Genomic DNA, 25337 nt, shown 5'->3' with positions numbered 1-25337 from the left:
CATAATGCATATTTATAATGTTGGATAAAGTGGCAACGACTGTTAAGGCTCCTGCAGCCGTCGGACTGCTCTTTGGCTGCAGTGAGGTTCACAGCTCTCCGGGACTATGCATGGGTGCTTTCACTTGACAGGCAAACGGCGTAAATAGAACTGTGTCAATACATTCTCCACTTTCTGTCCGTGAATATTGACTCTTAATGTATATTTATCTCATTTTTCCCTCCTCCAGTTTTGGGAAGCGATCAGCAGGCAGCCTGCGTCGTGGATGTGAGTGCATCGTACTGGAACCCTCAGAGATGATTGTGGTGAGACCCTTTTTTCACTTTTCAGCAAACACGTGTCAAAGACACAACCTCAAGCACAGATTTACACAAAGTGAGACGCTTAATTTCAGTCGGATAATCTGTGCCTGTGTCGTACAGCTACACAGATTAGAGGGAGATGCAAAAGCAACATGGCACACACTTGTCTTTTCAGGCACAGAATCACATGCTTTGTGTTTAAATGCCAAAAGTAACAAGACATACAAATCCAGTAAGTATTAGAGCTCGATTCATCAATTATTAATCGATTACTAAATTGATTGAGAACTATTTCGATAATCGATTAATCGGTTCAAAGCTAAGAGTATTTAACAAAGAAACCCATAAAAATTAATCATTTTGGTTTGTGGACAAAACGAGACATTTGAGAACATCGTCATTTCCAGGTTTGACAAACACTGCTCAACATTTTTTAAGGTTTTCTGATATTTTGTGGCCCAATCGATTAATCGAGACAATAATCGACAGATGAATCGATTATGAAAATAACCGTTAGTTGCAGCTCTAGTGTGTATAATTATTGATTTTGCATCTGAAGAGAAAACTGTAATCCATGTGGGTCATAAAGTGTAGCTTTTCTACAACAGGATGTGAACATAATTTAGAATATTGCCCTTGACGGTTGGCCCTGTGATGTTTTAGACTAATCTGTGTAAGCACCACCATTAATGAATTGATCTCACTTTTAAAGCACGTTCATATCGGTGTAGTCAGTGTCTTTGCTGGAGTCCTTCCAACATGTGGGGGTCGTCTGAGTCCAAGGCTGACGCGAACTTTGTCCAACTTCTATGTAAACAACAAAAAAGTAATGAAATGTTGACTTTGAGAAGAGTCTACTGTGTTGCCAGCGTGTCAGTGGGACACGGCGACGTATCAGCACAACACAGTCATGTGTTCAGGGTCACAGCAGAAGGGCCGCAGTAACCTACATTTAAAACAAAGTCAACATTGTGGAAATCGGAACAGCTGTTTATCACAGTGGATGCAATGATGACTATGTACGTTACACTGTTACTCTGATGACGCCAAGAAGAGAAGCGAGAACATTGCGTGCAAAAGAATGACGAGGCGGTTAGGAGTGACATTTTGTTGTAGTTAATAATTTGAGTCCACCAACCAATCACATGCCAAATCTGTAAAATACCATAATTCACTAAATCCAGTTTTAACAGTCGAAAAAAAGAAACTACAAAAAAAAATTCAATTGTGTAGCATTTACTGTTGATCAACTAAACAATGAATCCACCAGTTATGAAAGTATTGTGTTAGACAAGAATAAAGAGGTTTGAATGTAACACTTGGTGCCACCTTAAAAGTTTGAGATGAAATCTGACGCGCATGCAGTTTAGGATTCATGAATTATTTAATCGTTCTATTGTTGGCCCTTTTCAGGCAGTAGGGTGTCGAGAGGTGTGAACTGGGATGTACACATTCTTATTACCGTCGGTGTTTACTGCCACCTTTAAAATCTCATACTCGCCACCATTTCTAGCACATACGACACAAATTCACCCTTTGCCGCTTGTAGAAAAGAAGACCTCAAATATAACCCAGGGTTATTTTGAAAATAACAACTGGTTGGCATTGCTGCAGCCACAGAACATCTCAGTAATCTCACTTTCACATGCTGTAATTGCCGTGTCTCCTTGAATATGCACTGTAAAAAGAGAGGGGGGGGGGCTTCTGTTAACTGAGCTTCTACTGTATCTGACACACACACACACACAAACTGCCTGTAATAACACCCTCTGCTCTGCTCGCTGCACACACTCTGTGGCCTTAGCCTGCTTGCTATTATAGGTGCCATCCTGCCCTATAATCAGTGAGAGGGCTTTTTGCTCTGCCTCCATGCAGAAACAGAAAAAACAGAAAGATGCACACATGTCGTAGACCTGCGTTTTCAAACACGATTTAAGACACTAATGCGTCCAAGGAAGGAAAAAATAAGCCGCTCACGTGGCTGTAGTGTACACACACTCACACACACATGCACACATTGCTCAGAGATTTGCAATTAGACACACAATCACACTTACGCTCTCGCTCTCACACACAACTCCCCTGCCGTTGTCATGGCAGCAGTTGGTGCGGCAGAGGGAGATTTTTTTTTTTTTTTGGCAGTGTAATCCCAAAGGCTGAACACTGAAATGTGAAGCTAGGAGAGGAGAGGAGAGGAGAGGAGAGGAGAGGAGAAAAGGAAAAGAGTAAACTTACTTGTCATTCCATCGTGACCCAAAGCCACCAGGGAACAGAGTGGTCTCATTTAAGTAGCACTGAGCCACAGATACTTAAGAGAGCTGTATGACTTCACCGACTTTTATGCGAAAGTGGCATCCTGTACCAGTTTCCACTGCATAAATGTGTTTTTTCCTCCTCATTAAAAATGGAAACACTGGGTTTTTAACGTGTCATTTCATTGTGGATAATGTGTTTAACAGGATTGAGGGCATCGCTCTTTCTCTGTTCATCTTCATACTCCAGCCAGGCTCCATTTTTGTTTCCGTCTGTCAATTTATTCCCCATCAGACCTCTCTCTCTCCTTTCCTGCCTCCTTCCCTCCTCAAATCCTCACTCCGTTTCTGTCTCCCTTTCTCATGTTGTGAGCCTTTGACGTAGGTGTGTATCGTACGGCCCCCCACACACTTCTATTTTTACGCAATCAGTGGGGCAGTAGGCAGGCACAGGGGGAGGAGGATGAGGAGGAGGAATCAGAGATGGAGTGTAAGAGGGTGGGGTTTTTGGGGATGAGTGTGTGCATGGTGTTTTGGGTAGGAGTGAGAATGGGCGTGAATGAAGACGATGACGGTCTCTCTTTTTTCCCCTCCCCTCCCTCTCAATCATATTCAGGTGGACTATATGGATGAAAATGAGGAATACTTTCAGCGACAAGCCTCGCACAGACAGTCCCGCCGGCGCTTTCGGAAGATCAACCAGAAAGGCGAGAGGCAGACGATCATCGACACAGTGGATCCGTACCCCACAGGGAAGCCTCCCATAGCCCGGGGATACCACACGGTGAGTTGCAGCTCTGCGTTACAGTTTCTGTGTGTTTTCCCTCGCTGCGGTTCATCGCTATGCAACTCGGCAGCAGCTCCGAGCTCCTCTGTTTTGTGCTAATGTTTTGTTTTGTGTGTCACGCTCCTGTGTCAGAATGAAACATTGTGTCGTCTCTTACGCCAACTTTGTCACCCCCCCACACGTTTTCGATGTGTGTTGCTGACTCTGGTTTGAAGGTTGTGTTTTGATGTGTCGTCCCATGGATGGAGAGCGCTCCTCTCGTCCTCGGGAGAGAACCTTGTTTTCTAATCTCTGCTGTGGTCTGTGGAATTGTTGTTTTTAATTGTTCTTGATAGATTAGAGTTGGTGCACATGTGTGTAATTGAGCTCCTGCTGCTTGCAGTGTGTCACTCACTTCTCTCTCTCTCTCTCTCTCTCTCTCTCTCTCTCTCTCTCTCTCTCTCTCTCTCTCTCTCTCTCTCTCTCTCTCAGTCTCTCTCTCTCTCTGGTGTTTCCCTGAGTGTCCCTTTGACTCCTCACAAACCCCTGTTTCTCTGTGCTTGATTGTTTGTCAGATGAATCTCCTGCAAATGAAGTTCTCATCATGTTTTTGTCCATGAAAGAAAAAAAAAACTGCATTTGTCCTCTCCCTGTACATACTGTTCAAAACACTTCTGAGCACAATAATAACAGTGAATGCATTTGTTGTTCTCCTGACTTCACAACTTGAATTTGCCCTGGAGAGTATTTTCAAAAAGTACATGCACTGTTCGATGATAGTGTAATCATCCAACTTATGTAAATGCAATTAGTTCACTTTGGAAGTTATGTCCTTTCATGTGTCTTTAATTTGCCCAGTTGAGGCTTCAACAATAATATATATATATATATATATTTATATATTATACATGTGTGTGTATATATATACTTAGCCAAACTTGACCAAACTTGGTTGTATTCCACAAAATTTGCACCTCAAAATGCAGGAAATGGTGTTTCAGAGAGTTAGTCATTTCATTTCTAACCCCCCTACAATACTTCTGTAATCCTAACCCTTGGAAACAAAAATGGACACTTAACTCTTGTCCAACTTTTGCAACACTAAGAAAGATTTAAGGTTTGTCATTATAATAGTATAAATGTGTCATCATTGAAGTACATCTTTGAAAAACCAACTGGTTTGAACAAACTCTTGTATATCACTTGTTTTGTTTTGTTGTTTTTTTTGCTCTTTATTAAATATTGACTGACAGTTGAAGGTGAGAGTATTCTGAGTGACAGGTTGGTTAGTTTGGGAGAAGCAGAGTGCTCCAGGGGCAGCTTGTTTTGTGAATTGTACCTGTGTTCTCTTCCTATGTGAAGGACATTTCATTCTCCAGAGCCAGTGTTCGATACAGTCCTCCGACAATATTCCATGAATACCATTTTAAAACTTGGACAATGGACAATGCCAATTATGAGAGATAAAAGCAGGGCTGTAGTTTTCGAAATCACAGTGTATTGACTTTCTCCCTGTGAAGGGATTCCACTCCAGCAGCGGAGAGTTAGTTGCCCGTTGTGTTGCACCAGACTATCTCCCATCTGTGCTTCCATTCTCTGGGAAAAGGCAGCAAAGCATGTTCACACTAATGATGTAAATACCCAGCATGCAATTGCTGCACAGAGGTTTTCCTGTTCTGCACAATTTCAACGCATTCCCTTCATTCCTGACATTATCCCTTGGGGGGGTTCTTCTGTCAGTCGGTCGGTTCTTTGTGGAACTCTATGAAACCATCGCTCTTAAAAAGGGGAAAACAAAAATATGCTGCAACATCGTGTTCCTCCTTCCTCCGTGCGGCCCCACCCTCGTTCCTAAATTTAGACCGGCTATGATTTTGATTCGGAAGACTGCACTGAACTTTCTCATGGCCCGACTTCTCCCATCGCACACTCAACTCTTGCCGCTCTAGTATCGCTCCTGTGGGAGGGATGGAGCGGTGCCATGGCAACCAGCACTCCCAAATGGGCCGTGCTTGAGTTCACACACAAGTACAGTAGGAAAGGGAGCTAACTTAACATGAGTGTCGTGTGGTGATGCTGCTGCTGCTACAGCTGCCGATGACAGAGGGGTGGAGGCAAGCAGAGTGACACATTAATGACTATAGACGGCTAAGCTGACGTAGTAAGCTAATCTCTAGTATATAGAATACAGGCACTACTCAGATTTTCCTCCTTATTACCCTGAGGCATATTTAGGTGGTGAGAAATGCTGCCAGGATGAATTTGGGATTAAAGAAAATTATATTTTTAACTCTGTGTACTTGCACCTATTAAAGCAAATCAAAACAATAGAGGAATCGAGATGTTGTAGCTATGGAGTCAGTTATTATTTAAGACTGAAATTGTGGAGTTTTTGAATGATTAATATACTGTATTCTTTTTTTACATGTTTCTTCTCTTCTGTCAAATAGTAAGACGGTGACTAATCTACCGCTTTAACAATTAGCCATTTAATCTATTAAATCTAAAATAACATTATGATTAGATTAGACTCCTCTGCACTGTCGTAAACAGAATAATGTTCCGTTTTAACCATTTGTTGCACAACTAGTTTTGGAATCATCACCAGATTAACCTGCTTTGTTGAGGTCGTACCTCAGTCAGGACTTCACCATCAACTCGCGTTTAATACATCACGGTGTATTTCTTTTGCGTGGTGCAGAGAAACCAAATGGAACGTTTTCATTCACAATTCTTAAAAGGTGATTTCTACTCGTTATAATCGCTATGCTTTTAAGATCTGCTATTTGAAATGACATCAATTATCTCATAATAAACCGCGGAGCAAGCCTCTTTATTTGAAACTTAATGGGTTTTTTGAGCATGAAGAGACGTGACATACTAATGACAGGCCTCGTCAGTCAGAGTCAGAATCCTGAAATAAGCAACCTTTGCTTGTGGCAGAGCGGCCTTTGAGCGGATTGTGACTGCTGGGTTGCGGGTTTGAATCCCCTGTAGTGACCACACTGTTGGTGAACAGCTGTGTGAGCTGCTGTTTGTCCCTGAGCAACAGACTGAACCTGCTCAGACATTGCACAGTAAGAGTGCTCGCTCAATAATATAAATGTAATGCTGACCCAGTCGTGGAACTCCCAGTGGGAGTGCACACACACACACACACACATCTGATAAAGAGCTATTATCTGTATGAAGTGAGGATTATTTGGCTCTTGCTGTATTTATAGTGCAGTAAAGTTGTGTCTTGAATCCATAAACGCAGTTTCATTTGAATCTGTCGGACATTTACTATACTAATTGGAAATCTGAGTTTCATAAACTCCACCATTAGTTGATTAAGTGTTCAGCCGGTCGGTTAATCAACCTGTCAGCTTCAATTTTAGCTCTCAAACGCTGCGTGCTCCTTCCTACCCACTCACTCGGGAAACTTCAGAATGTTTTTGTGATCGTTTTTGGATTTTCCAGCACTTTTATGCACCGTATCTTTATGTCGCTTGTCCCTCGTGTGGTTGTTTAAGAGCCCAGACATGGAACTATGAAGTATTGTTGCAGTTTTTTAACAGCTATAAAGCAGTCCTGTAATCAGCCCCGAGTCGATGTTTAATTCAGCAGCATTTTCAGTGGACACATCGTCCGGCTCTCTGAGTCGCCAGCTTCACTTCACCGTTGCTTTTAAGCTTTAGATTCTTTTCTATGTTCTTTCTGGGAATGTGTTGTGAAAATAATGGACTGAAAACACTTTGATATCCAGCCGACAAACGGCATCGGTGGATTTATTCTGAACTTGTGCTCACGGTCGTGGGGAACGGTCGGAGAGATCAAAGTAAAGGTGTTGCTCGGAGACATTTTGCTCTCTTCTGTACATTGTCGGTCCCTTTTTTCTTTCTCTGGCACAGGAAACGAAGACACGCTTCTAATTTGTACGGTCGGTCCAAATCAATGACACAAATAAGTGGCACGAAATTATGTTTATTTATTATTTATTATACATCTGTCGGCCAGTTTGAAGGTTTAAGGAAGGTCCTGTTTGTAGAACGACAATCCCAACTTTGAAAAACTGTATCATCGCTCAGAAAAATGTAGTGATTCACTGAGAAATGTGAGGAATCTGCTGTGAATGGCTGTCGGGGTTACTCACACTTCATGGCACAAGTCCCTTTTTTGTGTCTCAGATAGGAGAGCAGGCTTCTTGTGATAAGAGGGCTGCATTAGTGTTTCCTCCTTAGAGGAATAGAATGACCTTTGCTGTATTTCTGAGGTGAAAGTTGGCAGCTTTGGCTCCGCTGCTCTTTTCAGATTTACTATGAAAGACCACACCTCCTTTTTCACATTAAGAGCCTCTGATTTACAGTATGATGTAAGTTCTTCCTCCTATTTTATGTCACTGTTTGCTGAAGTAAGTTATGCTCTTGCCCCAAGTATTATGTCATTTGATTTGAGTAATGGAGCTGAATCTCCCATCTTAAAAAGCACAGAGATGCATGGTTATAGCCTTAATGTGTAGTTTTCCGGGGGGCGAACCAGTGAATTTAAAGCCTTAAAGTACGTATAGATGCATATAAATAAATGTGCTTGTGTTTCCATAGATGCATCTTGTTTAAATCCGGGGCGGTGAAAAGAGACAGTGTTCAGAAGTAAACATGACTCAGCGCTCAGAGCAGTGGGTTAACACTTGGCTGCCTTGTTCAAAGTGGACACAGTGGAGTTATTCCTAGAATTACTCTCTATATTCACACGCTCACAGTCTGTGTATATCATGTCCTCAGAAAGGCTCGAGTTTATTACCTCCCACTTTTAAATATTATCTCATCGTCATATGAAACAGACTTTTGGGCCGTCTAACCTGACACACACACACACACAGTGATTTCTCACTTAACGTCTGACTGTATCTGTCGCTCAGTTTGAAGTGACTCGCACTGATGTGTCCTTTTATTTAAGCTGATTTTATCCATGGCAAATAATGAGTGTCCTCTTTCCTTTTTTCCATGCTATCTTTTAAACTCCTCCTCATCTTCAAACTGAACAGATGAGTAATCTTCCTTCTGGGTTTACTTGGTGGCCAGGGCGGCATCCGAGGCCCCAAACAGCTGTTCTATAAATATATAAGCAGCAGGAGGCAGACAATCAATACTCCTACTTTCCTCTTTCCCCTCCATCCGGGCCGCCTGGTGGCTTGTGAGGTTGGCCTGCAATCAGAGGGTCGCAGGTTTAATCCCCGTGGCAGCAAACGTGTCCACCGGCAATTGTGTGCGTTCTGTTGTTCTGTGACCTTGACAATGACATTGCTCACTCATCGAGTGACAACTTCTCAATTGCTGTAAGATAAACTGTACCTGGAAGCAGAGCACTAACATTCGTTTGAGTGTGTGTCTCCCAAAGTGCTAATAAACTGTGTCACTGCATGTTTTTCCTGTACCACTTAAAAATAGTTAATACTTACGGTGCTCCGCATGTACACGTGTCATCGAATATTTGTTTCAATCCAGCTCAACGGCACCCGACAGTCGCATGAATCCGAGGTCTAGTCACAACAATGCTATCGACTTAGCTCAGGGCAGAAACAGTGGGGGAAACGATCAGTCTAGCTCTGTGCAAAGGTGACGAGATCTGCCCACAGGCACCTCTCGCATTATTAACGGACACAGTCCTCGTGCAGTTCATGCATACAAACCAAAACCTAAGCATAACAGTGGCATTAATTATCTTGTACAGTAACCATCACTAAACATTCCCCAAATTTAACATTTAATGCCAAAGTATGCGAGACATTTTTTTCTCAAAGAGGATTCAGCAAAGACACAAGATTTTTTTTTAACACCAACACACAACGCAGCACAACTTAATTGTATAATTGTTGTTTGGTTAGAGTTTGAAACTGTCCTGCAGTGGTTAATGAGGAGGTTGAAAAGTTAAATGATCTGATCAGTAATCTGCAGGCATGCTTAAAAAACAGTGTTTGTGTGTGTGTGTGTGTGTGCGCGAGCCAGAATAGTAATACATGCATCTGTGAGTTCTGCTTGTGTCCTTGGCTACGAGCGCACAAGAACTCAGAATTTTGACCTTGAATATATTTCACTGTGCGAGTCCTTGAAACAGTTGAAAGGATTTCACCAGCAGGTTCATATAATCCTTTTCTATATATGAATAAAAGAGTGTTAACATCCTTTTACAAAAGAACATGCTGTTGGTTTTCATATCAAAGCAACAGAAGCAGCAAGCGTCACACAACAATAAGTACTATTGACAACAGTGATGTACCAGATCACCAGCAAACATGTATTGATCAGGCTCAGTTCAGTGGAGAGGATGTCACTCTGTGAGCAGCTGACCGTGCCATTGTTCGGTGAGGGTTTCTCACCCTGGGTTTCTCACCTCCTCGAGTGGAAAGTGGCATGTTTGATAACCTCCATCTCCCTCTCTTCTCTCCTTAACTCGGCTCGCAGGAATGCAATAAACCTCAGGTACCGTATCTTCTGACACTGTTGTCTGTTGTGTTTATATAGTGCGTCTTGTGTCGTCTGCTGTGCTGAGTTTTGTAGCCGTCTGTGTTGGTTTGCTTCTGGGTTTATCTGTGTCTACTTCCTGTTTGTTGTCTCCACTTTCCTTAATAAATACCTTCCATTTTCTGACATGGAGGCTGATAAGGACGGGAAAGACGAGCCTCAGTCCCCCACCCGTGTTCTACCAATTCAGTTCTTCTGAAATGCTCCGTCTTCTTGCTTCCTCACGTTATTATCTCCTGTTGGATCGAAAAATAAGCGTGCATGGTTTGAACCAGAGCTCATGGCGTAGGCGAGCGATGACAGAGGAGTGATAAGCATCGCCTCTGGAACAGCTTATGGACCTGTAAACTGAGATAATGGTGACAATTTAGCTGATTGAGGTGCCTGGTATCTGTATCACTGCTGATGATGTTGCTGACTATCTTTAAGGCTCTGCAGACTATTATTATCCCTGCTCTGTGTCTGTGTGTGTGTGTGTGTGTTTGAATCCAGTGGCTCTTCACTTGTCAGTGATGCAAACATCTACCAGTTGCCCAGTGAATGTGCCACATATTAGTGTTTTTAATATGTGTTTGTTTACAATGGCTTTTTAAAGGTACTTATCTGAGCATTGAGCAGCTATTTTAAGACATACCTAACATTCGCACCCTCGTGGGCTTCAGTTATAAACATAGCATCACCGCTCCGCGCTGAAAGTCTGGAACCAGTATGTCATATTTATTTCTGATCTTCCTGCCGTGTCCAGGCAGAACTGGACAGTGACGGAGAGGCTGCAAAGATCAGAAGTCACGATGTGGAGTCGTCATGAGAGCAGAGAGAGAACAAACCTGCCACTCACTCTCGGCAGAGGAAAAAGCCAAGCTCCTATTTTTGGAGCCGTCCTTTGTGACAACCTGCTTCGCTTCAGCTGTGAATCGACGTTACCGCGGAAGCAGACGTGGTTTTCTGTACCTTTTCTTGATTCTTGCCTCCTGTATTCCCTCACCTTCAGATGTTGAGACACAGTTTTATTCAGGGGAGCAGCAAATGTTTATTTTCTCCTTCAATTCATTAGTAACTCAATGAATCCACTAATGTTTTGTGCCTAAAATATAAATAGTCGTTATAATTTCTTTATTACATTCACAGATTTCATAGGTTATTGTAAGAATAAGAATAATATTTATCTGAAGTGAATTTTTTCTTCAACTCTTTATCAATCATTGAGGTTGATTCATTATATTTTGACCAATTACTCCACTCATTTGTTCCAGAGATTTTCACATTAATTTCAAATCCGTAAAAGTGGCAGTGGTGATCGATGAAGGACAACACAGTTCATTTATTCTGCACAGTTTCTATTTCACAGTAAATATCGTGCATTTGGATTTGCAGTCAAAGTCACTCTTCCTTTGTGTCGTTGAATTGCGTTTCCTGAATGTCTCCCTTCTCGAGCACACACACCAAAAGCAGAATCTGCGTTTATAGTTATTCATAGCAACATATCAAACATTGTTGTTGTTTTTTTTTTGCTTTGATAGAAGTGGAACAGATATTTTTGGGCAGATTTTATGTACTTGTGTGATAATAGTGTTGCGGGTGAAATTGTGACTCGTGCCACTGAGGAAAAATAAGCTGCTCACTTTACAAACCGGCTGTGGTTCATTTCCATTTCTCTGCCTGTGTTACGGAACATACGCACTGACATTTGACGGGCTTTTCATGTCAGTTATGACATTCAAAGACCTTTTTGAAAGTTGGGTATTTTCAGATTGGGTGACAGATGACATTTATGTAGATGGTAATGAGCGTGCGCGGTGGGGAAAACGGAGCTTTGTGTGTTTTTGTTTGATTTGCATCACTTGAATTTGATCAGACTATTGAACCATTCGATCTGTCCAGCATTGAACTGCTGTGACGACGACGCCGGACCCCGCAAATGATGCTGTGTTTCAAATCAGGGTTCGGTTTGGTTTGGTACACTACGGTTTGGAATGGGTCAGGCGGTATGTGCAGGCGCTGTACTGGTGCGATGACGACGAGCGGCGATATTGAAGGCGACGACAGTGCTCTTTTTTTCCCTGCTCGGTTTCTGACTGTTTGTCTCAACAAGACGTCAAGCTTCGTGCGAGAATAGACTCGATTTCATGGGATTTCTGTTGCCCAAATAAACTGACTTTGGAGGGCGGAGCCAGTCTAACCGAAGATTGAACAGTTGGGTGTGGATATTTTGGTACTATTCTTAATAGAAATACAAAAAACAATACGGTACTAAACCCAAACATTCTGCTTGGTGTTAAAAATGCTTTTTAGTAAGTTGAACATAAAACGTATTCATCTGTTTTGTTTCGTGTTCGTTGCTTGGTCCCCATGATGTTAGCTGGACAATGATAAAAACAGGACAAAGACTGTGATGACAGTGGTTTGGATCAGGTGTGTTTACTCGTACAGGTCATTTCTCTTAAGTTCAGACATTTCAATGAAGCAAATTAAGCATCTCGGCATGAATTGTATCACTGTTCGCAGATGATTGAAATTCACATCTTTGCATTGAGTATGCATGTTATCATGCCATTAACAATTAACTTCACCATACTTGCGTACAGTGTAGGATTTTAGAGACAAAGAATTGGAATTGCCTGTGGTGTTTGTGACTTGTGCTCACATCATGTGTTTGAATCATGTACGGTTTAAGGTTTAACGTCGTTTTCTTCTCGTTTCTTGTGCAACTGAATGGTGGAACTTGCTTCCTGACACTTAATTCCACCTCATCCCTCGCTGTCAGTGTAAAGTTAAAGACTTCCAGTTCATAACCTTCCATAGTTACTCAATACCCCGATCCAGTGACCTTTAGTTAATCATCAACTTCACGCTCAACTTGCCAGAAGTCTTACTCTCCTACTTATTCTCTTGTTTTTTTTTTCATCCTCCATTTTGATTTATATGCCTTGTAGCAGGTGCGTGCATACGACAGATGTTTTGCCCCCTGTGCACTTAGCAACATAATCTTTTTAAACGCGTCTCACCGCTTGTGTTTCTGCCAAATTATTTTCAGAGCAGCGTGCTAGTGGTGACAACAGGGTGATAAATGAAATAAACCCTCAGGCTGACGCAGCTACGGAAATATAGTCTCTCTATTAGATCATCATTCCTGTTCATACAATGCCATTTAACAGTGTTGTAATAGGACTGATGTCGAGGATTAATGCACGGAGCTGGCACACGGTCACGCCGTGTGTGGCTTTCTGTCGGCTAACATACAGTAATCAATGAATGAGAGTGGGTTTTGATCCTGTGATTGACAGTTGAGGTTTTCTTGAGCAAAATGACCTGCTTTACTCTCTGAAAATGAGGTGTTTTCTGAAGCAAAGTGTAGTTTTGATGTTACAGTTCAACACACATATGCCTGTTTTAATCTAAAGAGTAAGTCTGGAAATATTCCATAGACCTCTTTAACATATGTTTTAATAACACAAGTGTTGTCTGAAGCCTGCAGTGTCATAACCCTGAGCTACAACGTACGCCATTAGTGCTCCTAATCTGATTTGAATTTCAACACTTTTGTTACAGTATCACTCTGTTCCTGTTCCAAAACAAAGAATGCTGGATGACAGCGTTTTTTTCTTGTTTTTTTCTTAGTTTAAAGACTTGTGAGTGTTTCATTTTATAGTTAATTCGATTGATTTATGATACTGGGCACATCCCAGCTTTGTTATTATGATTATTATGCACACATAATCATATTTTGCTCTGTGAGATATGTGGTTATCTTCTTTGTTGTTGATTTTAACACAAATGGAAAGAGTTTAATTCAAAAAAAGTGGATACAAATCTAAGATATTACCATGGAATGATCCCTTCCTCTGTTTTCACCAATCAAACCAACAGCCTTTGTGTGTGTGTGTGTGTGTGTGTGTGTGTGTGCGCACGCTGGTGTCATCCAGCAGGGTTATTAGGTTTTTATGGTTTTAATGCCACGCATCGGCAAACAAAAGCATCACATGACCTGCACGCTATAAATGCATTGAGCAGTTGCAGACATGCCGGGTTCACAGACTGTTTACAAATGGCACTCGTGGCTCCGCCCCCACTCTGCCTCATGCGTTTAGCACACACTGCAATTGAGCTTGAGTGCATTTATGTTATTCTCCAGTGGCGTTATTCACATCACTGTCACAATCGTCTAAGATCGATGCTGCGCTGCCTCTCTGCATTTACACTCAGCTTGTGATTAGTCAGAAGAAAAAAAAAGGAAAAAAGGGCCGGTATGTTCCTAGAAAGCTTTAAACAAGGAAGGAGGCGTGGCCTGATATTCCCCAGACGTGACCCCCGTTGCCGTGGTGATGTAATGATGCCCCGGCCCTCCCCGCACCCCCCTCCGGGTGATTGTTGGAGACGTTAATGACCAAGCTGCGCAGCGAAGCACCTGAGCTCTCCTCTTGTTGTTTTGCTACATTACATCATGGCTGGGGGGCAGGAGAGGTGATGTCATAGTGGGTCTCCAGCTTCCCTCCCCCCCCTCCCACTACAAACCTCCCACTTGCTTCCCCACTGCTTTGATTGGAACCGCTCCAACACGAGTCATTGTATGCTCACTGCTTTCTAGGCATTGTCTGAGGCGCGACAGCACAGCTAATATAATAACGTAAACACCGGCCTGAGCTGTGTGTGAATAAAAATAGCATTGGATTTCCTTTTTTTCCCTTATGTTCATTAATTGCTCTTAAAAATCTGCATATAATTGTTCAATTGTACAATTGAGACGTCATCATGTGCAGCTCAGAATGTCAACGATTCTCGTTTATTAGTGCAAGAAATGTACAGTAGTATGTCATGAAACCTTTAAATGAACAGTTCAAAAACTTAGTGTATACATCATATTTAACCAGGCGCTGAGGATATTTGGACAATTCAGTACCTTAAAGATCAAACGTTAGAGTAACGGGTACAGAAAATTGCTCATAAATTCAATATTTTTACATTAGTTAATGATTAATTGGTAATAAAAATATTTGTTTCGTGACCATTAGCTTTGGTGCTTTAGCTCTGCAGTACATGTTTTTGCACAGACACATTTTCTCTCCTGTCTCTCGTCTCTTTATCAATACATCAAAATGACAAGAAAGTGACTGCGATGGAGCCAGATGACAGGAAATGACTGGCACTGTCAACAATGCAGGACAGGGCTTTGACAACAATGACAAACAACCGTAATAAAATAAAAAAAATTAAATAAGTGTCACGTCTAGTTTTTGAGGTGTGGAACTTTACATCCGGGCGCTGCCTTATCTTTGTCACCTATAGAATAAAGTGTGACAGCTTCACTTGGCGATAGTAAGACTTCATTTGTGATGCTGACATAATGGTTTTGGGTGACCTTTAACCCTTCTTTTGTTCCCTGTGAAGCTTTGTTATCACATAAAGTGTGCTGTTATCTCTCTCTGAACTAGCTAGACCTTCATATGTGGGATCATCTAAGCATCCAATATCCAGAGTCTATGGAGACACAAATGCACACACAACACACATACAGCTAGAATCTAAACCCTATTCTAACCCTAACACCAAGTTGACCCTTGACCCTTTAAAAAAAAAGCACTTTAAATTTGTGAGGACGAGGCAAAATGTCCTCACAAAGATAGACTACACACACACACACACACACACAGCACCACACACATTTTTTCCATCTTGCTCTCACAAAGCAGAGAAGTGTAGTGTTGTTTTGTTATTTGAATCCTTGCTGTCACTGATGCTGCTGCTGCTCGCTGTAGTACAGCTGAGTGAGGGTGAAGTGCCAGAGTCTATTGCCACTTTCTCTGTCTCTTTCTCTCCTACAAACACACTCGTCCCCGTCTCCCCCCCCCTCCTCCCCTCCTCCCTTCACTTCACTGTGTCTCGCTGCCTCGTCACCACAGCAACTGAAGGCCCTGGAGGGTGTGTAGGGGGCTGAATGGGTGGTTGAGTGGTTAGTGGGGTGCCGGGGGCTCGCGCTCACCCGGTTGCCATGGCTATTTCAGCTGAGCAACGGTGACGGCAGTGACATCATTGCTGCCACTCTCCGGCTCGTTGTCGTTCTCCATCTTCCACCTGCCCTCTTTTGTATTTTTTACTCCAGAATCGACGCCACTCTTTCTCTCTCCGTCCACCACCTCCTGTACTCTCTCTCTCTCTTTCCCTTTCCCTCAATAGGAAGTGCCTCTGTCTCAGTTTCTCTGTCTCCCCACCCAGGAAATGGCTTTTCCTTCATGTGGTTACTATGCCAACCGACTCCAGCCGCTTTCTGGTGCCGAAGTGAGCGTGATAATGGCATTTTACTCTGCATTTGGTGCCTCCTCTCTTACCTCCATCCTTCAATCACACATTTTATCTATTTCTCGCATCCTTTTCTCTCGTTCCTCCCACCACTCGTCTGCAAATATGCCCCGTCTTGTCTTTTCTTTTTTTTTTTGCTTTGTGTATCATCTCCTCTTCCTCACTTCCAGCCTCTCATCCGCCCTTCTCTTCTTTCCATCTCTCTATCAGTGGTTGTGCCCTCCAGAGAGAGGAGCACTGCCATTGTGGCTGCTCTTACAGCATCACTGTCAGGCAGGGGAGGAGGTCCTGACTCCCCAATACCCTCACCCGCACCCCCACTCAATCTCCCCCCTCCTCCTCCTGACACACACACTTACACACACAAACCCTCCTCCTCCTCCTCTCGCTCCTGTTACAAACAAACCGCTGCTGGTTTAAACGCACAGTGCGTTGGTGGAGGCTGTCTTCAAATAATCTACTGGTGCAAAACAGGCGCTGCGGTGTGTGCGTGCGTGCGCGTGTTTTTTCCCTTTACTTTCAAGAGAGGGAGGGGAGACGGAGAGATAGCGGAGAGGGAGCAAACGTGAGTGAAAGTGTTGTCAGCCATTTTTCTCATCTTTTTTTTTTTTTGCTCTTCCCCTCACCGTGTTCTGCTTTATTATCGGCGCTGGTGTTCCTCCTGCTGGAGATGTGATTGTCAAGTGCGCGGAGAGAAGACGCTGGGTTGTTTCGTTGCTTGGATAAAAGGATATATATTTCTTTTTTCATCTCTCTCTCTCGCTCTGTCTCGCTCCTGCTCCTGCTCCTCCTCCTCCTCCTCCTCCTGTGTGGTTTTAAGATATTTCTGTGGGAAGCAGCGGGGAGGCTGGAGAAGCTGCTGTTGGTTGTGGAGAGTCTAATCAGGCCAAGGGAAGGAGAGAGGAGAGGAGAGCGGATACTCCCAGACCTGTCAAGCCGCCGCCGCCGCCACCTCCTCCTTTCAGAGAGAGAGGGAGAGAGAGAGAGAGACGGTGCAGCCGAAGGGAGGAGAGAGGGCATTTGGATGGATATGGGGGGTCAATGCTGAGGCATAGTGCAGGTCCGGGATGTAAGATTTTAGCCCGGTGAACATTTTTTCATTATGAAACCATTAGCAGCATCAGACAGCAATGGAGTCCCGAGCCAGCAAGATAAAACCCCGGTAAGTAGCCTATCGACGTGCAACCTTTCTCCCGTGTGTGTGTGTGTAAGTAAGTGAATGTGTGTGTGTATGCGTGTGTGTATGTCCTCTTCTCTCCCCCCCTCCCTCCACCTCATTTATGACCCTGTAGATATGATTACCGGCCTTATAATGGATGTGCATCGGATTTCCATCGGAGTCTGCACGCGATGAATGAATGAATGAATGAATGAATGAACGCGGCGCATGCAGGACCCAAGGGCGAGACAGGAGGAAAACACGGAAGAACGGGGCTGATTATTATTGCGCTGTCGAGCCTCAGATGTGTGTCAGTGTGTTGTACTAGAAACGGCCGCCATGTGCTCGCTGTCACTTCGCACGCGTAGATTATTTTATTATTATTTAAAGGATCTATTTATCTCATATTTATACGTGCAGGGCCCTGTCTGGATTTATTTTATTAGGAGCGTATGTGAGACCTATAAAAGTGCCATGTCACAATGTTGCCAATCACACACACGCACACACACGTACAGTGGTGCAGGTGTGAGTTTAACGACCATAATCGTCTGTGCCCTCATTATGTTTTACGACGCACTGAGGTGACAATATTTGATCGTACAGGTCCACGAGACGGTGCGCGTAAAATTAAACACGCCGCGTGCGCAGAGCAGAGGTGTCATTCGTATTGAGGGAGATTTAAAGGTTGAAATCAGTGTGTAAGAGATAAGATGATGGTGATGATGATGATGATGGTGGTTTAATGGGAGAGGTGATGTCATGTGAGCAGTGAGACTCGTCCCACCTTTTAGCCTCTGGGATGAGCTGCTCCAGCTCAAATGCAGCAGCGGTGATTTATGCAGGGTGAGTTATTTTAAGCAGAGGCGGAATAAAAATCGATATGTATGGAAGAACACAGTTGATATTTCCTGTTTTCACGACGGCGATCAGCTGAGACGAGTCTCGAGCCAGCTGTACTCGCTGGTGGCGCTGTCCGTGGTGCTGGAAGCAGCCGGCGCGGCCTCAGCAGACCTTCCTCAAGGCCTGAGCTCATCCGCACTTGAACAGTAAAAAGAAACCGGATTGATCAGTTGTCAGCGCCGCTGGCATCACTCACGCACCCCGGGACCACACACACGCGTACGCTCAGGCTTGCACGGGCACGCCCGCAGTGTTGTAACTGACACTGATGGACCAGAACAAAGCAGTTTGAAGGAATTAAAGGAATACTTCAAATTGCATTTAGCTTTGTATTACTAGAATAGGGGTAGTATTTCTGAAAAATTGTGCTTCCCAACCTTTGTTGAGAAATGCTTTCTTTTCTTTGTAACGTGCCCACCAGTGACACTTGACCCTGTTAGCAAAGATGGCAGACACTGTTTACATGCTGGGAATAAGGTCCCTTCCCCTACAAGTGGATCTAAAAAGTGCAGAATTAGCGTTACAGTTTCAAGCCTGGGTCCAAGTGTCACTGGTGGGCACGTAACAAAAAAAGAGTGAAGATATTTCTCAACTCGGGAAACTTACTACAGGGGAAAAATACTACCCCTATTCTAGTAATACAAAGCTAAATGTAAATCGGCGAAGTATTCCTTTAATACGGCTTTTATAAATGACATTAAGAACCAATTAGCTCCATAATGTATAACTTCCTATAAGCAATGGGTGGATTCAGGTTGACTTATTACATCACAGACCCAAACCGCTTGTACTGGCAGCTAGTCGTTAGCATGCCTAAAGACTGTAACCGTCCTCGACTACGACTTCTCACTGTTCTGTGAATTGGCACAAACTTGTATTTCTCGTGTCAAAGTCTCACATCATCTGGATATGTTAGTCCAGCTTTGAGAAATTAGATTTAGTAAAATTTCTGTTAGAAAACAACACAACTTAACGTGTATTTTATGCATCCCATTGTAGTCAGATTAACATAATATTTTTTTTAATGTCATGTAAACTTACTTTTAAAAACTATCATACACAATACTTTTAACATGCTTATACAGTGTGTGTGTAGCTTTAGACTATGTGCCTATCTGTATGGTAGCATTTAAAAGACATTTTCAGCTAAACTTTTATAATTTTAGGATTTCAAGTTGTGCCATGCCATTTGCGTAATCCCACAATTCATTAAATGTCATCGTTCAGTATTCATTTGATTGGTTTCTCCAGCAATATAACAGTAACTTAACAGTAATTGCTTTTCGCAAGATAAGAAAAACAGCTCATTTACCTTTAAGTAGCACAGTATAGTGAGTCATGAAGTTCAACACCGATGCAGATCGAGCTGAACTAAACCAGCAGATAAGACAACGGTTGCATCAAACACTTAAAAATACGAGTTTGACAATCTCAGTTTAAAGTTGTGAGTCTTTCAGTGCAAATAAATTAGCTTTATTACTCAAGTAAAATCCCATTCTCCTGTTTTATTTTTGCTTTCTGAGATTTATTTTTTATTGACACTTGAACTGTATTATGTTGATTACATGTCCTCAGATTTAATATGACCCCCTTCACTGTCTTCTTTTTTTTCATCCCTGTTTGTTTCCCATTGTTTGTTTTCTAATGTTTTAGCATATAAATGGAGACTTGGGTAAATATTCATTTAGCCAGCAGGAAACCCACCATGGGTAGAGTCAATAACAGCCACTAGATCCCATTTCAGTAATGACATCACTATAGTAACCTTATGGCCACTGGCTTTTATAGCCTGATGTTTAATTCCTGTATTGCTTTTTTTTTTTTCCTTTGGAGATCTGTGATTTACATTCTTATTGCTGCATTTTATCTTTACGGCTATAGAGCAAATAACTCACACCATCACGGCACAATCCATGTTGATTTATCAGGGTTTTATAGACCTGGCCATGAATGCCATCTCCTTATCTTTGAACAGTTGTTGGAATTTAGGTCCACATACAGACGACCTGTGCCTGAATGCTTTAGCCTCGCTGTGCTGGGGTAATAAATAGTGCGGAAATTACAGTCAGGGAATTGACACTTTGTGACCTGTTTTCCATAACTTTTGTCACATTTATGTCTTATAATCTGTCAGCAATGTAGACACAGTGCAAACAAACATACTTCATGAGGATTTATTGATGTGTCGCGTTTCCACTGGAATACCTTTGAACAATAATTGGCATCTAGTGGGCTAATTTCTCATTATAGATCGTCGTCTCCTTCCCGTCTGTTGGCTGGCATGTGTGGTGCCTCCTGGCGAGGCTGCAGCTAAGACGAGAGAATATCAGACCCATTTAATCAGACGCCACACCTAAAAGGTTTCTTTTGAATCCTGAGGCTCTGGAAAACGGGGAGCTGCCCCCTGTGGTCGGGATAAAACTCTGGGATGTGTTTGTTGTCTCATGTGTTTGAGTTTCAGAAAGTTGGGTTATTTTTAAAGATTGTTTAATGCAGTGCATTTTACACAGTTGCATTTCTGAGCTTGGCCATTCACAGCTCTGGACAGCCAGGGTGGTAGCACAGATACACCCGGGGCATAGAAAGGCAGTAAAGAGATTGAAAGTTAGCCAGGGCTTCCACCCAGCAATCTAGGTCATTAGGTCTACAGTGTAATTTAAGGAGCGTCACATCTGCTCACATGTAGGCAGAAGTGAATGTTGCTGCTCTAGTATTAGAGCGATGCTTAATCTTCCCGTGACAGCTGATCGTACATGTTTTTTGGCTCGCGGTTCTGCAGAGCTCACCTCGTTTGTTTGCGAACGATTCTGGTGAATTCTGGGGCACAGGAGTAAAGGGAGGACTTTATAAGGTAGGGGGACTCGCCGTGATGGATGTTGAGCGTATTATAATCAGAATTAAACATCATTTTAGACTAGATCATTTTAGAACAGTGCACAGTGCATGTGTTGCCATGTAGCTGTGCCGCTGGTGGGAAAAGCTTAATGAGTGTGTGTCATTATTGTTGTACTGGCATCCATCTTGGCCCAATCTCTTGCATGCCATTGGGCCGACGAAGTCAATGGACCACATGCTTATAGACTGAATGGACCCTGGCTTATTGACCAACAGACAGATGACCTAAATGAGCGGAGAGAAAGGATTAAGTGTTTATTATCCTCTCCCTTTATCCCTCTTTCCTGGCCTCCCTCTCTCCAGGCGGGTGGGGTTTTGTTGGGAGGAGGTGGTTCCTCCTCTCGCTGGTTATGGAAACCAGTTGGGATATTATTATTGACATATGGACCACTCCGGTGCCTGGCTGGAAGGCTGTATCGACAAAGCTCCACATGACTGGTCTTGTACTCAATACTGAGAATATTCAATTCATTTACCCCCAGTGCACTCCCTCTTATTGATTAGAGAACCAAAGTGTTATGAAGAGGTTAACAATTCTTGACCCAAAACTAAGTGGGTCATGATTGCGTATTTTTTTAAAGGCTAAATAATTTCCTGACGGTGTGTGGTAAGGTACGAGAAGCTTCTTAAAGACGACCCTTTGCTACAAATGACTGTTAATTCTCTAGACTCGCAGCCCGCCATAATCTAATTTGACCAGGCGTAGTTTTATAATGAACCAAATCATAACAGTACAATAGGTTGCACCCTTAAAGTTTTGCCTGTCCACACAAGTAGATTTTAAAGTTTTAAATGCAAAGGTGTGTGTAACCTGAAAGTGTCATGCAATACAGTTCCCTCTCAGGCATTCAGTTTCTCTTTCATTGTTCTTGTTGACATGGCCACGCATTCGGAAGCAGCAGCAGCAGCGTTCTGCAAATAGATTCTGCGAAACCTCATCCCTTTGCACTGTACATTGTGCATATTGCGACGACGATATGGTCTATTCTATTCAATACACTCTTTAGTTTGTGTAGTGTGTACCTGGCACTTCAGCTCTGATGCAAACAGCGTGTGTGTGCACATGAACACCACCAAACGAATTCATTCTTTGCAAAACACAGTAGATGAGTAGACTTTCATGCTTCAGCATTATTTTTAACTTAATTTTCTTACTATACTACACTCTTGTGCCAAAGTTGGCTCATGTCCCTGACAACAGACTGATGAGAAGCTCCAACACACTGCGTGTAACTTGTCTTCTGTGGCTCTGTGACGCGAGCGTGATGAGACTGAACCGCGATCAAATTTGGTGCAAAAGTCATCAATGTGTCGCGGCTCCGTCGCTCCACTTAAATACAAAGGCGATTTATCACGCTAGCGCAATATTGTCCAGCTGGTAACAATAACATTGGAGTCAGCTGGAGGCAGCGAGAGTGAATTCAACCCAGATGAGGGGATGGGAAATAGTCGCCTGAGGGAGGTTAGTGACTGACTGGACCCTCTGGTCGACCATTTTGGTTAGTGCAGCCAGCCAGATAATTAAACATGATGGCGATCTTTGACACAGTATTATCACATCACACTTCAGTGCCACAGGAGCTGCAGTCTGCCGCTCAGTCGCTCTTATCTCACCTTCTCACAAACAAAGTTTAGCTCTTCATTTTCATTAATATTGAGAGGACATTTAGTCCAAACTAGTTTAATGTTGGCAGCGGAACTCTCAACTCTCGTTTACTCTTAAAATTTAAATTAAGCCACAATGCAGATGAGCGCTTCAGAGTATGTGATGATGTACATTTAATTAAAGTGCGCTCAACAGCAGACAAACGGTTCAAACTCATTAACATGTAAAAGGAACCTTCAAAATATGTACATGGTTTCTATCTAGTGTGTTTCCATTTGTCACGCGAGTGAGACTTCATTTCACCGTTTTAGCTGAGACTGATTTCCATAATTACCTGAGGTGGAGCGGTTGTTTCAGTGCGGTTTCTAGACGGATGCAACCGTCACCCAGACTTCCACACTTCAGAGACCATTTCAACTTAAACTTCAGACGTAAAGAGCGGAAAATCCTGGTTAGTGACAGCACAATCTGTCCAATACCACAGCTATAGGGCATCAGGATTTATAGGAGGAAAGTATCCCCCCCCCACCCCCGACCTTTATTCACCGTCGTTTATCAAAGCTCTGTCAAAAGTTTTTTTTTCCTTTCTATAAATTAAATCCCAAATGTTATTTACCGTCCGTATCTGAGATTACACAGCAAGTATAAAAATGTGTAAACTCACATTCGAGATGATTTAGCTTCGACATCCGACAGCATGACAAATGAAGCAACTTAGTTAAAGCAGCCACATTAGACCTTTAGGTGTAAAAAAAAATGGAATATTGATGTGCTGCCACAGCTAGAAGTGAAGTTGAAAGTGGTTCAGAGTGGTCGCCCTGCTGAGTATCACATATATATTGGTAAATAAAACATTTAGCCATTAAATATTCACGTTAATAGACCCTGTGAACCAGTTTACGCAGCATGATCAAACTCATCATCCGCCCCTCTGCCGCTCTATCGTCAAATGGAAACATTCCATGCAAATACTACAGTATATACTATATTATACTCACATTTTGAAGTTTAAAATGTAAATTGTAAGGCTTAGTATGGTAACTAATTGTTTTTTCAACTACAGCATGTTCTTCAAAACAAGTCATTTTAATGAATGCCACTTTTTTTTCCTCTCCTTTGCCTAAGATTTCAGAAGTGGCTTTCTGCTATACTTAATTATTCCACCTTCATTTCCATAAGAAAGTGGGTTGGCTCAAAATGTGGCTAATTACAGTGGTGATTTACAGTGCAGTGCAGTGTGAATTACACTGAGGGGTTTCCCTTCCATTACTGCCTGGTGTTCATTTTTGATTATCCCAGTCGTGAGCTGTAATTGAGGTATTTCCTCAGCGTATGCAGCTTTGGTTTTTGCATTCTGAAGCACACAGTAGCTAAACACCGATGTACCAACGACTCACGTAGTTCATTTGATTGTCATCCTCCCCCTTTTTAACACATGCACTCTTAACCTGACATATAGACGGAGGGCGAAGAAGAGGATACTGTTTTCATACCCATAGTGTGTGTGTGAAACTTGATCGTTACTTTTCACACCTTCAGCAAATCTGGATTGTTTAATTAACAGGGTGTCATCTCTGCCTTTTCCCTTTGCTTTTATAATAGATTATGTGTTAAGCTGAGCTCTCACTGTGGGACTAATTAATATTTTCCTTCTGATAAACCCAACAATCGGAATTTAAGGCTAAGACTAATCCCTGTTTTCAAAAACTCTTCTCCATGTTAACTGTTAAACGTATTCATACAGTCAATCAAATGCTCAGTGGAAATTAAACGGGCCACGGAATCCAGACAAAGTGAACAACATCATGCTGCTAGGTGTGTTTCCAAACATCAGTGTGAGTGTTGGACTGACGGATAACTGACCATCTGTGTGTGTGTGTGTGTATGTGCAGCTCCCCGCCGACTTCAGCAGACTTCACCTGGCCGACGGCTTGCACCCACAGGTGACCCACGTCTCCTCCAGCCACTCAGGATGTAGTATCACCAGCGACTCTGGAAGCAGCAGCCTGTCAGACATTTACCAGGTAAGGCCTGCCAACCTCGGTGCTGGACCCCGAGCCTGGACCCCCCTCCTCCCTCTGGATAGCTGTGTAGCTGCTGTAGTTTCCCAACTGGCTAGTAGACGACGTTATTAAAACTCTCTCAGCGATGGTCGTGTGTGGTTACAGAGTTTATTTACAACTTTAAACGTTAAAAAAAAGAATGGTTTTATGCATTTTCCAGCCTTAAATTACATGAGACACCACACTAGCAGCCATTCAGTGTTCCTTGGCTCTGCCGATTTCTTATAAATTATTATTATTTTACTTGGCTTAATTGTCAAATGTATAAATATTAGTGACATCTAATGGTGAGGAAGGACTCTGCTCACTCCTTCCTTTTCCAAGTGCACCAGGGAACTACTTCACATACCAAAAAGTACTTCTCTTCTACTCGCATTTGTCTTTGTCCTCTACATGTATGTGACCTTTTTAAAGCATAAATGGACTTGTTTTAAGTGTTTCCAACCCGATCTGAGGTTTTTAAACTGAGCCCAGCTCGTGCCGTTCCTATGGTCAAAACTCTCCTTGGTGAAATGACACGATATCGACCTGTGGGAGCACATGTGAAGTCTCATTACAGTAGTCTAATACAAAATAAATCTGACCAAAGAATGA

The 25337-nt window shown here is 42.7% G+C and overlaps 1 protein-coding gene across 15 annotated transcripts in view; it reads left to right on the top strand.

The window, feature by feature from the left end:
- The window catches only part of rapgef2b (Rap guanine nucleotide exchange factor 2b), a 94616-nt gene that overhangs the window by 47352 nt on the left and 21927 nt on the right, over window positions 1-25337 (top strand). For 10 of the 15 annotated variants that reach the window (XM_044039970.1, XM_044039965.1, XM_044039966.1 and 7 more), the window contains 4 exons: window positions 230-305; window positions 3171-3338; window positions 9764-9781; window positions 24573-24704. In XM_044039970.1, the coding sequence (XP_043895905.1) occupies window positions 230-305; window positions 3171-3338; window positions 9764-9781; window positions 24573-24704 (394 nt within the window). Of the gene's footprint in view, window positions 1-229; window positions 306-3170; window positions 3339-9763; window positions 9782-16897; window positions 17280-24572; window positions 24705-25337 lie in introns of those variants that run through there. The other 5 variants (XM_044039971.1, XM_044039968.1, XM_044039973.1 and 2 more) reach the window with 4 other exon arrangements.

This window comes from Solea senegalensis, linkage group LG12 (assembly GCF_019176455.1).
Source record: "Solea senegalensis isolate Sse05_10M linkage group LG12, IFAPA_SoseM_1, whole genome shotgun sequence".
Taxonomy (NCBI): Eukaryota; Metazoa; Chordata; class Actinopteri; order Pleuronectiformes; family Soleidae; genus Solea; species Solea senegalensis.
Note: the sequence above shows the minus strand (reverse complement) of the source record. Positions and strands in the feature narration are given on the sequence as shown.